General features: G+C 50.5%; 2 protein-coding genes across 2 annotated transcripts in view; one reads left to right on the top strand and one right to left on the bottom strand.

The window, feature by feature from the left end:
- Positions 1 to 74: 74 nt before the first annotated feature.
- Positions 75 to 8,796, top strand: CLK3 (CDC-like kinase 3). Its single transcript, XM_009872725.1, has 12 exons — positions 75 to 223; positions 2,151 to 2,358; positions 4,553 to 4,646; positions 4,922 to 4,988; positions 5,621 to 5,737; positions 6,247 to 6,413; positions 6,572 to 6,666; positions 7,051 to 7,180; positions 7,622 to 7,704; positions 8,050 to 8,129; positions 8,284 to 8,374; positions 8,550 to 8,796. The coding sequence occupies exons 1-12, from the start codon at positions 75 to 77 to the stop codon at positions 8,733 to 8,735; spliced, it is 1,467 nt and encodes a 488-aa protein (XP_009871027.1). The 3' UTR covers positions 8,736 to 8,796.
- Positions 8,797 to 11,992: 3,196 nt separating this feature from the next.
- EDC3 (enhancer of mRNA decapping 3) overlaps positions 11,993 to 17,124 on the bottom strand; it is a 19,565-nt gene continuing 14,433 nt past the window's right edge. Inside the window, exons 4-6 of the mRNA XM_009872724.1 lie at positions 15,086 to 15,239; positions 13,745 to 13,962; positions 11,993 to 12,653 (exon numbers count right to left, since the gene is read on the bottom strand). Of these exons, the coding sequence (XP_009871026.1) occupies positions 12,319 to 12,653; positions 13,745 to 13,962; positions 15,086 to 15,239 (707 nt within the window). The 3' untranslated portion in view covers positions 11,993 to 12,318. The remainder of the gene's footprint in view (positions 12,654 to 13,744; positions 13,963 to 15,085; positions 15,240 to 17,124) is intronic.

Below are 17,124 nucleotides of genomic sequence, written 5' to 3'. Positions count from 1 at the left end.
CTAGGGCGGCTCGGGGGGCCTTGTCTCCTCCGGGGAGCGGGCGGAGGGAGTTAAGAAACCTCTCGCCCCGCCAGATGCATCACTGTAAGCGATACCGGTCCCCGGAGCAGGAGGCCTACCTGGGGCACAGGTGGAAGAGGAAGAGGTCTCGGAGCAGAGACTACGAAGGGAGGCTGCGGTACCCACCCCGGAGAGATCTCTCCAGGAGGTCGCGATCGAGAAGGTAAGGCGGGTTTGGGGAGAGGGAGGCCTGCCTGCCAGCTGCCGCTCCGGGAGCGGGGACGGTTATCTAATAAACCCTCGTCCTCGATTCTGGGTTTCAGAGTGGTGGCAGCTTTCATTTCCTGACTGCAGATCAGCTTTAAACCTGTAAATCCCAGGGATGGAAGTAAAGGGCTTAACTGTGTGTGCCTTCCCTTATATGATTCTGCTGCTGCATCTAGCCAAAAGGTCTATTATCCAAAGTGACATCCTTAATGTTAATGAGTGAGAACAGCCTAACCTGGAACTGTGTTTCCCAGTTCTGATGCTTTGGAGGCATTAAAGTCTTTCTCTCCCGACAACCTGCTTTCTTCTGAAAGTATTACAAATCAGATTTAAAGAAATAATACTATTCCCTTATCTACACTGCCAGAAAGGATCTGAGCTTCGCTAACTGATCTTTCCTGCTTCAGCTCTGGATTCTACCTTTGATCCTCTCTTTGTTCAGCATTTCCACAGGGACAATTAGGTGCTGGAAGCGGGGTGGATAAGGCCTCTGGTAACGGGAGCTGCGGCGAGGGTTCTGGAATAGAGGCAGGAGCGCTGATGGTGGGAGCTGCGTGCTGACACGTTGGCGTGTGCGACTGACGTAGGCTGACAGTCCTCACTGCTCAGTAGTGCTGGAGTCTGTGCAGTTCCACAGGTTGAGCAGGGCAGGTGCCGCCAGGAGGGAGCTGAGTTCATCTCTGAATTTCTGGAGTGTTCTGTGGATTAATTTCTCTTCCGAGCCTGGCTTTTGTTTACTCGAGGGAAGTAGACTGTGAAATAGAGCTGATGCTCACAATGGCCTTTCTCATCCTTCCTTCTGATGGGTTACATAGGATGGTTTTGGATGAAATCAGGCTTTTGCTAGATGAAAAAACCTGCTTGCCCCTTCAAGCTCTGAGCTTCTCACAGGTTTGCTGGTCTCCTCTGAATTTTAGGTTGTTATTTCTAGATCTTCTGTATCTTAGAAGTACAAAGTTTCACGCAGGTATGTTTGGAGTCAACTACCGCTGTTGGAATGAAGCTGTGGGGGTTTTCTGGTGTTTGGTTAGTTTGGCAGTGGCCTAGAGCTGCTGCTGTCTTGGCAGGCAGTTGGAAATTTTATTCTAAGATGAGGTGAACCACCGTGTGCTTATTCACGTCCTGTTAAGCTGTCGGTGAGAGAGCCAGCTGTTGCCAGAGAGATGCAAACGAAAGTTTCAGCGACTCTGCAGCGAGGGCTTGGCTGGCGCAGCCGCTGCTGTCAGCTAGGTGACAGCATCGACCCAGCCTAGTGTGTGCCCACAGTGCTGCTGTTTTTCACTGGAAAGCCAATTTTTGCTGAGCTTGGCTGGAAGTTTCCCTTATACACTTGCAGCCCTTGGCTGTTGCTAGAGGTGTGGGAGCTTGGTTATACTACAGAAACCAAATTTTTCCTTTTGGCTCTTGCTAATGACCTGCTTAGCTGGCATGTGCATGTGTGTGGTGAAGGCTGGGTATTGAGGGGACTCTAGTCCCCCTGGGGTGACGACTAGAGCACCGATGCTGGCTTCACTCCTCATTTGTTTTAAGAACTAATGAGAGACCTTCCTGGGGGAGGAGAAACGATGTTGCAAAAACACTCCCCTGTGGTGGGGAAGGTGGCTCTGATGAGGTAGGCAGCTGAGATGGAGCTCTGAGTAGGTGGTTCCCTGGCTCCACAGCTCCCTGAAACATGGGAGTGCCACACCATTTTCTCTTGCAAAGGTTCTCCTTTTTCTTATTGGAGAAGTGGTCAGCCTCAGTGGCGGGGGTGGTTTGAAGCTAGGATGCTGGCTGTTGTCTCCCTGCCACCCAAGAAGCGGGAGGAAGAGTGCTTCGTTTCGGCAGGACTCTGCCTTTTGTGCTTTTCCAGGCTTACAAACACATTTTTGTTTGTGCTACAGCCATGACAGGATGCCTTATCACAGGAGATACAGGCGGGACAGCGACGCCTACAGATTTGAAGATCGAAGCCCATCTTTTGGAGAGGATTATTACTCAACCCGCTCGCGAAACTGGCGGCGATCCAGAGGCAGAGAGCAGCACCGTCTGAGGAAGCATCAGCATTACTGCCGGAAACGCAGGACCAGGTCTTGTAGCAGTGCCTCCTCGGTGAGTAGCATCCAAAATGAGTTCAGGATTGTTCAGGGTTTTAACTGTTCTTACTTCCTTTCAGCTCTGAACACTCTGGGTGAGTACCTCTAATCCCTTTTTTTGTGTGTGTGTGTGTGTGTTTGTTCTCATTACGTGGAATGTATAGTCCCAAATCTGTGTCCTCTTAAGCGGGAGGCATTTGTAGCTATTGGTTTTTACTAGTCCAGCCCCTTTAGCCTTAATACATGAGGAAACTAAGCTGTATTCTTTACGGCCGGGGAGGGGATCAGGGAAAGCTTCAAATGGCACACACGTGACAGGCTAACGAGGGCAGGCCTTGGCGGCAGGCCAGCCTGGCTGCTGGAGATCACTCCTTGTGGAGGTTTATACGAGGTTTATACGTGGCCAAGGCTTGCTTCTGCATAGGGCTGCTGCTTCCCGGGGGTGAGGGGGTTAGTGTTGGTATGCAGTGGTGGTACGGAGCGCTCCTGCGAAGGCACGTCAGCTTGACTTTGTGCCAGGATCCCCTGTACCAGATGAGATCAGTCAGCCCGGTCCTCCCGAGCGGTTTCCCCTGTCCCACTGTGAGAAATCTGAGGATTCGCACGTGTCCTCTTCGCCTCTTTCCACACGAGTGTCCCTGGACTTCAGCTTTTCTGAAACCTTCCCCATTTCCTGCCCTGAAATGTAGTATTCCTGTCAAGGATTAACAGGGAGTATTTGGCTCTGGGTGGGGAGGCCAGGACTGAGAACAGCCTGGGAAGTGTTGTGAGGTATCAGACCAAATGTCCCTGCTTCACCGCTTCTCTCCTGTAAGAAATGTTTCCTGTTCACACGTTTGTTGTTTTTAAATGTTATTACAACTAAATGACTGAGCCCCGATCTCTGCAGTTATAGTGGATATCTGCATGACCGGGAACTCCTGATGGTCTGCTGCTTCCCCCCTTTCATTGCTTTCCAGTTGACTTTTTAATTTTAGTTTTAGATAGAGCCAGGGTTCTGATGAAAACAATCCTGTGCAGTTTGCGTGTGTGCGTGCAATGGTAACAGTTTGCAAAGGTTGGGCTGGCCTCATCTAAATCCTTTGAAGTCTCACAGCTGTCTCAACTGTCCTCTCTACCTTCTCCTCCCTTTCAGCTGACCTTTGGGGGCTTGCTCATTATTTTGGGCTAGCTTGGGGGTGAGGGGCACAGGAGAGAAGCCTGACAGAAGCTCGGGCGTGGAAATGTAGAGCTTTTTATTAATTTCTTTGGCTGGAGAGATTGTAACTATTTTTAAGGCTGAATAGAAAAAAAAAAGATCGGGAATTAGGGCAGCTTGCTTTGTGGACCCTGGGTCCTTTCAGGAAGGTTCGGCTGGTTTTCCAGTAGAAGCTAGCAGTAGCAGGGGGGGAACATGACCTCATACCCTTCCTTAGCAGATGCCTGAAGTGGAGTGAAATGCTCCCTGGGGATTAATTTTTAACTGCCCTGTTCCTGAAGTTCTCCCAGGCTTAAAATTGCATCCTAAGGCCAAGGTGCAGCACCAGGTCTGTTTGCAGCCAGCCAGGTGTGTGGATTTAGGCTGAGTGCGGTAGTTGGTTCTGTCAAGAAGGGAAGGGCCGACTCGTAGCCGGGGCAGGACACAGCTCTGGGTTGCTGGCGATCTGTTAACCGAGGTACGAAAGAGCAGGCTCACGCTGAGGGAGAACTGCTACTCTGGCTTCTACTGGACAGCTTGTCCAAACTGACAGCTCATGTTCCCTTCGTCACGTTTGCCAGCAGAGAAAATGAGGTTCTTGTGGCAAAGCCCTCCTTCTCGCGCCTCTGGCAGCATCCTCCGGTGCCAGGGAGGAAGCTGCTCCTCTGTGGGGAGCGGTGGTGCCGGGCCAAGCCACCTTAACTCTGCAACTTCCCAGCTGCTGCTTCCCTCTAGAGAAGAGGGGGGCATTTTCCTGCACCAGAGGCCATAGCTAATGAGAGAGTTTTCTTTACATACCTGTAGCTGTTGATTACTTTTCTGTTTTGAAGTTAGTTTGTGTCTTGACGTGTCCCTTGCAATATCCCTATCGTTATATATGCTGTGTGCCTTATGAAATGCTGGGATCTGGAAAATCCAACCACCGACGCGCCATCACCTCCACCTTTGAATGACAACAACACAATCCTGCGGCTCGGAACTGCCCGCTGTGCGCGCCGGGTCGTATGCCGTTCTCGGGGGGCGGTGCGTACAGAGAAGCCAACAGAGCAGTAAGCGCAGCAGGAGCGTGGAAGATGACAAGGAAGGCCACCTGGTGTGCAGGATCGGCGATTGGCTTCAAGAGCGATGTACAGCCACCTTTCGTAAAACTTTACCTCTCTACTTTCTATCCCCATGTTAGATGAGATCTCTTGTATTGTACTGGAGGGGTCTCTAGTGTTTTATTGCTTATAAATGGACTGAGCAGTAAATTGCCTGAGGCAGACAATAGACACTTGAGTTTTAAAGAGTGTAGCAGTGAGAGACATTTTTTTTGCTTTGACATTTTATTGCTGTGAAATTGCAGGACCGGAGCTTTCGCCAAGCCTCTGAAGTTCACATCCACTCCTGTTTTCTCTCCTAGATGAAATTGTCGGCAGCCTTGGCGAAGGCACTTTTGGCAAAGTGGTGGAGTGTGTGGACCACGCCAGGTGAGCGGCTTTCCCTTCTAGACAACTCGTCTGCCTCACGAGCGCGGCAGGACTAAACTGCTGTAACCTCCCACTTGTCCCAAGCGGGAAGGGGCCTGGTTCGTACCTCAGCAGCCCCGAGTTTGTGGGCTGATGCGTTAAGGGAAGCAGAGGAGTCTGTTTAATGGCCAAGGGCTTCGGCACAGGCTGTTCTGCTGCAGTGATCTCCAGCTGAGGGATGGGCCAGGCAGCTGTGGAAAGTGACCTCTTAACCTGCTGGGGTACTTCTTTATTGTTTCTTTATTTTAACCTCTGCTGTGATCACACTTGACCCCTGTCTCTTCCTGACCTTTTGTCTGTCTCTGAGCTGTGGGGTCAGTGGAGGCTGGGAGCTGCTGGGGCTCCGCAGAAATCTCTCGGGCACAGTTGGAGGGGGGAGGTGGCTGTGGGAGCCGCAGTGACCTCACAGACTGCACCGTGTCAGGAAACGGTGTGCTGGCAGAGCTGCCAATGGCTCTCTTTGGAGCACTACCCAGCAAAGCTTTTGGCTTCAACTTTTATCTACTGGTCAGCAGCGTAAATCTTTGGACTAAGGATGTGTGTATGTAGGTTTTTTCCTCAGACTCCATCCTTTTGTCTCTCTTCCGTTACAGAGGCAAATCTCAGGTGGCGCTGAAAATCATAAAAAATGTTGGGAAGTACCGAGAAGCAGCCAGGCTGGAAATTAACGTCCTGAAAAAAATCAAAGAGAAGGACAAGGACAACAAATTGTAAGTTCTTACAAGGCTGCTGGGTAGTGGCCAGCCCAGCCTGAACCCCCGACACAGTACCACGTCCTTACAGACAAATAGAGTGCTTGGGCGATATCCAGAGAAACACAGGGCTGAGGACTGAAATGATCTTTACTTGCCTCCTGCTTAGGGGAAAACCTGTGTCGTTCCTCTGTGTTTTGGGAGAAGAGAGTCTGTCTCTAGCTCTACTGTGAAAGCTTGTTCACTTAAAACTCAATTTACTGACATGCCAGGTCCATAGTGAGGAAAAATAAACCAAAACTTTTCTAACAGCTGCCTGCTGCCTTGTGCCTCCCAAACTGGAGATCTCTGGCTGAGCCAAGTGGGGCGGCGGTGTCTCTCCGGTGTATGCAGAGGGGTTACTGTGCTTCGGAGTCAGCTGCCTCAGAGCTTTAGCTCACCAACCGCTTCTGAAGTAGCCAAAAAAACGGAGGGTGTTCTGCCGAGTCCAGTTGATGGTTAATGCTCACATCTTTCTCTCCACACAGCTTGTGCGTCCTGATGTCAGACTGGTTCAACTTCCACGGCCACATGTGCATTGCCTTTGAGCTTCTGGGCAAGAACACGTTTGAGTTCCTGAAGGAGAACAACTTCCAGCCGTACCCTCTCCCTCAGATCCGGCACATGGCTTACCAGCTCTGCCACGCCTTGAGATGTGAGTACCCCAGGGCCAGCCTTGCCAGGCAACAGTGTCCCACTAGAACGGGTCAGGAGGGAGCTGAGCTTGATGCTCTGATGGGCAGAGCTGCAGGGTTGCTTCATTATGTAGTTCTTACATACTTTTTTTCTTTCTCCTCTTCACCACCTCTGCAGTTTTACATGACAACCAGCTGACTCACACTGACCTCAAGCCAGAAAACATCTTGTTTGTGAACTCAGATTTTGACACTCTGTACAACGAGAAAAAGGTGGGTTATGTCCAAAAGGGAAGTGAATAGCTCAGGAATAGCCTGCCTTTCCCTCCTTGCAGAAATTGGATCCTCCCTGTTTTGTATATGCCCCACAGGGTCTTAAAAGTCTAGTGGGAAAAAATGATAAGTCGGGCCTCTTCTTTCTCCTATGTCTTCTAAAAGCCTTACGCCTGCTTCAGCAGCTCCAGTCATTCAAGTGGAGTGTCCAGCAGCTTTCCTTAACACTGATCTGAGATGTAGAGAGCTCAGAGCTTCACAGTTCTAATCCTTCTGATTAGTAGTGTGGACATGGCAGTTCTTGGGTCAGAGGGCTCCTCTCAAAGCCTAGCTTAACCCTGAACCAGCTGTTAGCAACACTGACGACTTCTTATTTACTTGCAGAGCTGCGAGGAGAAATCCATTCGGAACACGAGCATTCGTGTGGCTGACTTCGGAAGCGCCACCTTTGATCACGAGCACCACACCACGATTGTGGCTACCCGGCACTACCGTCCACCAGAAGTGATTCTGGGTGAGCACGGATGGGGTTTGGGGAGTGTCGGAGGACACGCTGTTCAGGATGATGCCACAGAGAGGGGAAACCAGCGTGAGAGCACTCGAGGTCTTGGGGACAGCTTTTGCCACACCACTACCTCAGTAGTCCCAAGGTCCTGATTGTATGGGACGTATCCATGGATAGTGCAGGCCCTCGGCATGGAGCACAGAGCTGAGGAAAACCTGGAGACTGGGAAGAGCTCACATTGGCTCTGGGGGAATTGCAGGGTCAGCACAAGCTGAAACAGAAGCATCTGGAGTAGACTTGACAGTCTTCTTGCCAGTGTGTGGCACTGGAAAGGTGCACAGATAACTTCTAGGTCTGTCTTCATGTAAATTCGTGTAGTTTCAACAAAGAACTAGTAGAAACCTGGCAGGAGTTGTTGAGAGCGCAAAGTTAACTTGGTTCTCTTTACAGAGCTGGGCTGGGCGCAGCCATGCGATGTCTGGAGTACCGGCTGCATCCTCTTTGAGTATTACCGTGGCTTCACGCTCTTCCAGGTATGATTCTTGTGAGAGGCACTGTGCCCTGAGCATCTTTAATGTCCAAAAGGGCTCAAACTTAGGTGAAGGGAAACGCAGATCAGGCACTAAAAATCAGCAGCTGAGTTTGAAAATAAGCCCAGGAGAACTCATGGTTTGAGGACTTTATGCCTTGCTGGAAGGACAAGGTTCAGATTGCTTCTGGTTTCTTCTTCAGAATGGGAAAAATCAAGAGAGGAAGCAGAGGTGGACAGAATCTGCATCATTCCTGACAAACACTTGTCTCCTCTTCTAGGTGACAGACCCTTTGTCCTCAGCAATCCAAGTTCTGCATTAATGCACCATTGCTCTTTTCCTTTGCAGACCCATGAGAATCGTGAGCATCTTGTCATGATGGAGAAAATCCTCGGGCCGCTTCCCTCGCACATGATCCACAAAACTCGGTAAGAATCTCTTCCTGAACTCAAGCCCGTCAGCTTAGTTGTGGCTAATGATTCAGGTTACCAGTTCTGGAGTCTCACTACTATGGGTATCACCGCGGGAGATGTGCCGGATGTCTCACGAGTCACCCCGCTGAACACCACCTTTCCTCTGCAGGAAGCAAAAATATTTCCACAATGGGAACCTGGTATGGGATGAGAACACGTCTGACGGGAGATACGTCCAAGAGAACTGCAAGCCCCTGCGGGTAGGTGCTGCTCTGTGGCTGGCAGAGGGGCTTAGGAGTGGGAATTTCCCTTTTGTACCTGGTTTTTGTAGAGCCCCAAACTCCCATCTGCAGTAACAGGTGCCTAAGGGTCAGTCCCTGTTCTGCCAGCGTGCTACACCTGTCCCTCTGTCCCCTCCCCGCCCTTCTCTTTCAGACCTACATGCTGCACGACTCGCTGGAGCATGCACAGCTCTTTGACTTGATGAGGAGGATGCTAGAATTCGACCCTTCCCGGAGGATCACGTTCTCGGAAGCCCTCCTGCATCCCTTCTTTGCTGGCCTCTCTGCAGAGGAGAGGATGCTGTGCGGTCGAGGCGCCAGCCGGGACCTGAGCAGATGACGGCTGGGGAGGGGGCAATACCTGCTGGATTTGTACATACAGGATCGGTCTGGCCTCTGCAGCTCTGCTCCACGCCCCCTCTTTTCTCAGTTCAGAGGGGCTGGGGCACTGCGACAAGGACCCTGGGGAGGGGAAGAAAAGCTACATTGGAAAGCACAGATTTGTCTATTTATATGTTGTAAAGTTAAAATAAAGTGTTTCTTATTGTTTGATACTCCCCTTGTAGGCAGGTGTAGGATTCTCTTGCCTCCCAGATTTGCTTTTTCTGCAAAGGAAGATGGAGATGTTGGAAAAAAAAAAAAAAAAAAGACTGGAAACTAAGCAGCAGGAAGCTTTGATTCACTGGAGGGCAAAAAGCGAGGGTGAGTGGACTGAACTCTGGCTGGTCTCTGCCCTTGTTCCTCTGAAGAGCAGGGAGCAGCGGGAAGGCTCGCTCCAGCTGCGGCGTCAAGCTCTAGAACAAGAGCAGACAAATAAAGAGCTGCACACAAATAGCACACATGAATAGTTGCACTTTATTTCAGGGCATCATCCCCCAGTAGCAGCAGGGATGAGTCGTTACAAACATTAGGTCACAAATGGAATATCGAGCAGTGACGTAAGTGCAGTGATCTTCACGTGTTCGTGACCAGAGCAGCGCTCCCGGGCAGTTCCTATGAGGGTGGTTGAGGGTGTCGACAGACTAACACAGCTAGAAAAAGTGTTCCGTTCTTTGAATTAACGTGGGGGAAAGGGAGAAGGGACCCAGACCCCTTTCTGGGTCTCTGAATGCTCCAGAAGAGCTCACACGTGCACATAAGATGCATTTCATGTGAGCAGGGCCAGTGCTTCCTCAAATAATTAGCTTTCATATCCCAGGGAAAAAGAGTACAGCCAAATACCCAAATCTACTCCCACCTCCAGAATGTGAGCACACTGCAGAGTCTTAACTGTGCAAAACCCAGCCCAAAGCTGCCTGCTGTGCCCTAAACACTGCCCGAGTAGGGACTGGGAATCCCTTTCTTTATGCAGAGGGTTTGTAACCTCCCCTGTGCAACACTGCTCACCTATCTTTTTTTTTTCTGCTTAATTAAATGTGGGGACTCATACTGCTGTCCAGCTGGCAATGCACAGGGCCTTAGTGCTTCTTGGAGCTGTGTAGCAGCGAGTCCAGACCCAATCCCATCCTTGCGAAAACACCTTCACAGAGTTCAGCAGCCTTCTGGGCCCGTGACTTCAGCCAGCAGCAGAGGCCCACAAAAGAACCCTGTGATGAAGCCTTGAGTATTTCTACACCGTTACTGCTCGGTACATACAACCTACAGCCCAACGGCCAGACCCAGAAGGGGTAAGAAAAGCCTGCAGATTCAAGGAAAGCAGGAATTGAAACAGCAATTTCTCTTAGTCTCAAGCAAGAAAAGTGAAATTAAGGGAGCAAAAAGCTAACACTGGACTACATCCGCCTTCATAACCCACACAGCTGCTGCTCCTCTGCCTGGCTCAAGATTAGATGAAGCTGAAACAGCCAAAGAAACAAGAAGGGCAAAGGGAAGCCTCACATTTATATTTTAAACAACCAGCCACACTGCTATCCCTTCCCAGTAGAGCCAAGTCAGAACCCTAGGCTTTAGGAAATGTCCCTAGCTGAGACCCGGATCACCTGAGGAATAGGTGCTTCAGCTTTGCCCTTTCTACAGGAGAGGAACTGCTCGAGGGCAGAGCCCCCGACACAGCGCTGCCAGCTCTTCGAGCCTCTCCGTGTGAGCGCTTAAGGCCACTCGGCACAAGCCTGCGGACGCGGTTCAGTCACCCAGCCCTTGGCAGGGGGAAGAAGCTGGGGGGACCCAGGGGTGCAGACGCCGTGAGGGGCAGAGCCCTTCGTCCTGCTGAGGTAGATAAGGCAAGGTGCAGGCGGCTGGGCAGGGGAACTGACCTCAGCATTCCTGTCCTACAGGCTGGGGCTTCCCCCATCACCCCACGCTTCCAGGCAATATTAATGGCTCAAGTATTTCCTTTCAACCAGGCAAGTCAATACACTTGGCCTTCGTTCTGCATCCATGAAAGGGAAAGACAAGTGCCTCATCTGAAAATCCTCACCCCCTCAGAGCACAAGCAGGTTGACAGGCTTGCCAAGCAGAGCACAACTACGACAGCAGGCGACCATTGCCACACGTCCCTGCACGTCAGCCACAGAAGGGATCCAGGGGAGCTGGAGAAAAGGCACCGTCTGAGGCTCTGAAGCTCTCCCAGCTGCCAGAACAGGGTCTGGGCAAGGTTTAGGTACCTGCAGCAGCTCTGGGACAGGTAAGGTAGCAGAAGAGCAGCAGAGGCTTCATTGGGCCAACCGAACGAAGGCAGGAAAAGATAACCCAACCCTTCACGGCAACGCGTGGGAAGCAAGCACTGTACAAGAGCAACCTGGGGCAGATCCCCTTCCGCCCTCCTGCCCTACCCCTCCGGGAGGGCAGCAGCTCTCCACACCATCTCCTGCAGGCAAACAGGACAGTGTGAGCTGAGGACCCCACTCCTTCTGTGAGCTGGTTCCCAGCAGATGAGTGCACACACACAAGCCCACCTTACACACAGGCTTCGACACCAAAGGGACTGAATGGATCCATGACCTACTTCCCAAGCCACATGGAGCACAGGAGGGATACTGGAAGCACTGGAGGAACTTGCCCAGGCATCACCTGCACCATACGCCACACGACAGAGTGACACCGCCCTGCTTCACTATGCATTCCCTGATTCAGCCATTCACTGTGCTAGAAAGAAGAAAAAAAAAAAGAAAAAAAACCCCCACAACTATCCTGGAAAAGTTCTCTTCCAAAACATACCTTGCTCCCGCAGACCTGGGGCTTTGCCCGCTAAGCAAACAAACAAAATGCCAACAGAGTATATAAGCAAGTAAGACCTAGCTGAGGACATCAGTGTTCCCAGAGCATGTGTGACCCCGAGAACTTCTGGCTCTTAACACAAGGTTTCCGAAGAGGGAATGCTCTCCTTGAGGGGCTGGAGGGTCCAGGAGGGAGAGCAAGCTACAACTGCCTTCAAGAACATAAAACAGAGGAGGGAGAGACTCAAAGAGAACAACAGACTGAAACCAAATCCTCCCTCCTGGTACGACTGCAACAGACGGTATTCCTACACAATCAAGGGGTGCTGTTCCCACCAGGACGCCTTTGCTGAGTCCACGCACCCAGCAGGACAGAAACACATCTCAAATCTCCAAACCAGCATCACTTGTACCACCCCCGCAGTAAACAGCCTCCCAGCTGGGCCTGAGCAACAGCGGCCACCTTCGCCGGGGACAGATACCATCTTCCTGCCTGTTCCTTCATACAATGGCACGAGAGAATGAAAACGGCTTTGCAGGAACATTCACTTCCTCCTTTTTTTTTTTTTTGTTTCATTTTACAATTATTCTTTTTTTTTTTTTCTTTGTAAATACACAACGTTCCTTCTGGAAGGAAAACTCTCCAGAACTTCACATCTTTAAGGCGTCACGAGTTTACTAGTCAGGATCCGCCGGACAGCTTATTTGACAGACCTCCTCCTTCTCTCTTCTCTTCTCTCCCTTCAGAGCCGTGCGGCTGGATGGGCTCTAAGTGGAGTGCAGGGGGATGACGAATTTGCTGCCGAAGGGCGAGTGGTAGTTTATTCCCACCTCCTGAAAGACCTTCTGGGGAATGCCAATGTCACAGAGGTACACACGCCCTGCCCTCTCACCTAGGGGCAGCGGCAGGCCCAAGGCCAGCGACCACTTGGCATCGATGCCCTGCTCCATTTCGTTTATCGGAGGGTCTAGGCTGAGGACGGGTGCCCGGTTCTGGTTGGCCCAGTCCACAACTGCTTTGTACCAAGGTTGATCTCTCAAAAAGGCATTTTCATGACAATCCAGGCAGTTGATCACAAGGTCAACGGGGGTATCTGGGAGATCTGAAAGAGAAACACTGTTGAGCACTGAGGACCAAGATGGCACCATGAACAAAGGCTCAGTGCCTTCCCTCCTTGCGCTGCATTTTTGCATCCAGCACCTACAGTCTCACTGCATACAGTTTGGCCTTACCTGCTGTTACTGCCAGCCTTCCACGAAAGATACCAGCACCAATATTTATAAGCTCTTTAGGGTCATGGAGAATGTTCAGACTCTCGGGTACAAAATCCCATCAAGCAGTCTGCACTTGAGCAGCCCCAGATGCCGCCGCCGAGCTGGCTCAGCAGGCAGCCCAGGGAGGCGGTGATGCTCGCTCGCTCCATTATAAAAGGATCATCTTTATATTCGCAAGGTGAAAAAAAAGGCTATTTTTCCTGGAACACGCCAACTACCTCTGCTATGGAAAGACAGGTTCCACGCTCACTGCTCCCTGCCCCGCTGAACTCCATGGGTCTCAATGCACTCACCTGTTCTGTATTCCCCTTACGTGACAGGCCACGAAGTCCTTGGTGCAAAATCTTTTACAACCTTTTATAACAGGCAAATAGCTCAGCACAGCAGAGCCCCCACCCTACCGAAGCACAAAACACCGTGCAGCACCGTAATTCCCAGGTTTCTTTCTCCCCAGAATTTTAAACAAAGCAGGTTTGAAAATACTGCTGGTGAAACGACAAACAGAAGCCAATTCTCTCCCAGAACGAGCATCAGTTTATTCTTGGGCATTTGCATTTTGACAGCAGCTGGGCCTAGTTCAGCAAAGCCATCTGCTTGGCTTGAAGCGGCAGCTGGATGCTCATTCACCCACGGGTTTCGATACGCCGAACAAGGAAGACCCTTATCCTAAGAGAACGGCTGCTCTGACTCGGATCCGTACCAGCAGTTCTTCCGTATTTGCTCAGACAGGAAACATCTGTACCAGCACAACCGCTCCACTGTTGAACCTCTCTCTCGGCTGTTCCACCAGCCACGTGTCTGGTGGCAATGCCACTAGATGGTGCCACCACACTGGGCAGGCACCGGGGAGATGAGCTGGCACGGGTCTCTGCAAGGAGGCACGACGACAGCGAGCAGATCTGCTCCTGGAGTCACTTACCTTTGACGCTGGACACCTGCTGGCCTTGCGTCTTGCTGAAAAGGTTCAGCTCGTTGGTGATGGATTCCAGCATCTTGACGAAGTTGGGAAGGAAAAGGATGACGTGGACATCATGGTTGGAGAGGTGCCGTCCGCAGCTGATCCCCTGGGCCCCCTTCACGTGGGGGCCACACAGTAGGGCTACCGTGGGCCGCTGATGCACGTTCTTCGGGTTCAGCCTAAAATGCAGACAAAAGGGGGCTGTTAAGAAACCCAACAACCTCTTACCTTCTTCCTGCAAGAGTTAAAAAAAAGAAAAAAAAAATCAGCAAAATGCAAATGGACAGGTGTTTTGCAAGTCTTCCGTTGCCTCCAAAGAAGAAGGAACCCACATCCTTTTGTAGTGCTGACGCTGGAGAGCTGCTCTGCTTGCAGGTTTCCTCCAAGGCTTCCTCGTACCTGCAGCAGAGAGCACAAGGCCCCAGTCTGTCCTGGTTCATCATGAAGCCACCTTGTACTTTCAAAGCTGGGCGGGTAGCAAGTCCCAGTCCAGTGCAATTTCACTTTTGGGAGGTCTTTCTCATGTGTGCCTCTGATTTTAGAAGAAAGCTAACCATACAACCTTAAAAATACAGGGTGAGTTACCTCGTCAGTGTATCACAGTTAAAAAGAGAAGAAAAATAATTTCCACTCCCTAAGCCTCATCAACTGCAAAATAAAATTGATTTATTTAAATGGCCTGCAAGCCATCAAGCGTGGCTTACAACAGGATTTTCAGCTGACAGAGTCAGTGCTGCCTGGTACGTCATTACTTAACTGCTCTCAATCAAATGATCAGGTCCTGGTAAAACACTGCTGAATAAACAGATGGAGACTTAAGGCTTACCCTCCATTTCAAGAGCAAGTAATTTGGAGCAGCTATCAACAACATACACACGTGCATTGTCTGCCTGCAGCAGAGCAGACCTCTTCAGAAGAGTCAGCACATACATTTGTGTGAAGAGCAGTAAGAGCACTCCAAGCCTGCAAGCAAACTAGGCCCTCCAAAATATCCCTCCAGGATATTCTGTTTAGGTGTAGATTCCTGAAAGCTAATTTAGCACTGCAAAAAGTTACACTGCACTTGGGTTTCATGAGCTAAGTTCTGGGTTTACTGATATCATTAAATTGTAACACGTGAGAACAGCAAATTCAAGATTTACTTATTTGCAAAAAGGACTACCTGAGTAGATATTCTGCAATAATCTGCCCTGGGCGACACCAGTGCAAAGCTCAGTTCCCTGAAAAACATCCCAGTAAGCGAAGAGAAAAAAAAAAAATCTCAGCTCTGTTTTGTCTTTGACCAAAAGGGAAAAGTTTTACCTGTTGGGTCCCCCGAGGAGGCTCAGGGCCATCTGGCTGGCACACACTCCCGTCATCTCCAGCCTCCGCTCCAGAGTCAGCCCATGCTTCTCAGCCACGGAGAGCAGCTTTTTGTGAAGCTCGTAAGACACGCTTGGAACGACCAGCCCCGAGTCTAGGGTTTGCAGAGAGGAAGACAGAAACGGGCATGATCAGAGACTTTTCCACAATGCAGCAGACTGGTAAAGTTTTATAAAACAGCACTTAGAAACAACGACAGTGAAAAGGCTTATTAGCTGTTAGCAAGGGTCTGCTTAACCCAGTAATCCAGGTTCTTTCTGACACCATGAAATTAATCCAAATTAGCGCATCAGAGTCAGCTTATTCTGTTTGAGCGAAACACAGACAGCTAAACACAACTGCTGGGCCCGAAATAACACATTTCCACAAAAATTCAGCCGGCAGCTGGCAACTTTAGCAACACATGGACTGAGAAGGCCGTTTTGATTTTCAAAATGTCTGAATATCAAGTGCTTTCTTAATGATCTCCAGGGCACCCATGCTTTTAGCCATACCCATGCCCAAACACATATAGAAATATTCCTAATCACTGTGTAGAAGAGGAGCTATGAATCAGATTTCGTACCGAAACAGCTTGGATGCATTATGCTTCCTGACATCAGGAGTGACCAGCCCCAAACCCCCCTTTCCCAGTCCCTAACCCCCCTTCTCCAGCAAATTGAGAGGTCCCACATTCACTAGGTCGGGTCCCCACAGAGCTGCGTTCGTGCCTGAAGGGCTGCCTTCCGACACAAATGGTGAACCATGACACACCAAAGCAGCAGGGGAACAATACAGCTGAAGGAACAATGTCTATAGAAGAATACTTCTCAGACGTTTTTTGACAGCCTGGTCTGCAAGCTGGGAAATGCTCCAGCATGTGGATCAAGGGCAAAACAAGAGAGGTTTTGTCAAGTGCCGAGAACAGCGCCTGCAGTAGGCAGCGATACAAGCCTTCCCGCTCACTTCTACAGCAAATTTGCCTGGAATCACCAGGTAAGAGAAACACAAACCTGAATTAACTGTTCTGGCTGATTCTTAATAGCTTCCTTCTCCAAAAAGGCCAAGCTGGCACACACTTTACAGGAATAAACCCTGCAGTAACACCTGTAAACTCTCCTGGAAATAAATACAGAGTATTCTTTGCCACCAAAATGCAGCTCGCTCTGAGGGGAGTGTCACAGCAATTTTTTGGTGGTGTGTTGAATCGTGCAAGACAAGGAAACTGAAAATAATTACTTATGGTATATGGACGGGTAAGTGCAAAATGTGACGGGAGAGAAAACTGCTGCAGCAGCCAGCCAGAGATCCCTGAATATTTTCAGCCACAGAAATCAGCTTCTTTATTCTAACTTTGATCCAAAATAATTCTGATATCTCAGCCCCTTTGCTCTGTGTTTGAGGATTCGCACCTATGAGGAATCAGAAACATACGCTACTCTTCCCTTGAAACATCCTCCTGGATGTCCTTAACTGTCTGCCTGCTAGGGAGCAGCTCAGCTTTATTCCCTTCCCATATGGAGCAGCCACATAGCTGGAGCACAGCTGCCTGCAAGAAAAGCTCTCAGCTCCTCCTGTTCACATTGTTCACAAGCACCGCTCCAAACTAAACAAGCAATCCCAGTGGAGTCCAGCTGAGCAAGGGCTCTGTGAATTTACTGGTAGTTCCTACTCTGGGGCAGGCAGATGAAGTGCACAGGAGTCAGGCACGACAGGTCAAAAAAGGTCCAGGACTCAGACCGACGCCTGCAACAGCTCAGGCACAGCATGAAGTGTCAGGCCAAAGCGTGAATACGCTCTGCTTCTGTGGCGTTCAACAGCCAGCAGCCCCAACTCACCCTGCACTCCCATCAGCCGCTCCGCCTCAGAACCTGGGGCGACAGCAGCCACGCGGGTGCTCCTTGCAGCCCAGCGCCGAGCGGCACGGCAGAGCTTGGACCACCTGCACTCACGGGAAAGAGCCGTGGGAACACGACACGGCCCAGTGGGAATGCTCCGCA

The sequence above is a fragment of the Apaloderma vittatum genome, unplaced genomic scaffold (assembly GCF_000703405.1).
Source record: "Apaloderma vittatum isolate BGI_N311 unplaced genomic scaffold, ASM70340v1 scaffold25517, whole genome shotgun sequence".
Lineage (NCBI taxonomy): Eukaryota > Metazoa > Chordata > Aves > Trogoniformes > Trogonidae > Apaloderma > Apaloderma vittatum.
This window is presented reverse-complemented; position numbering and strand designations above follow the sequence as displayed.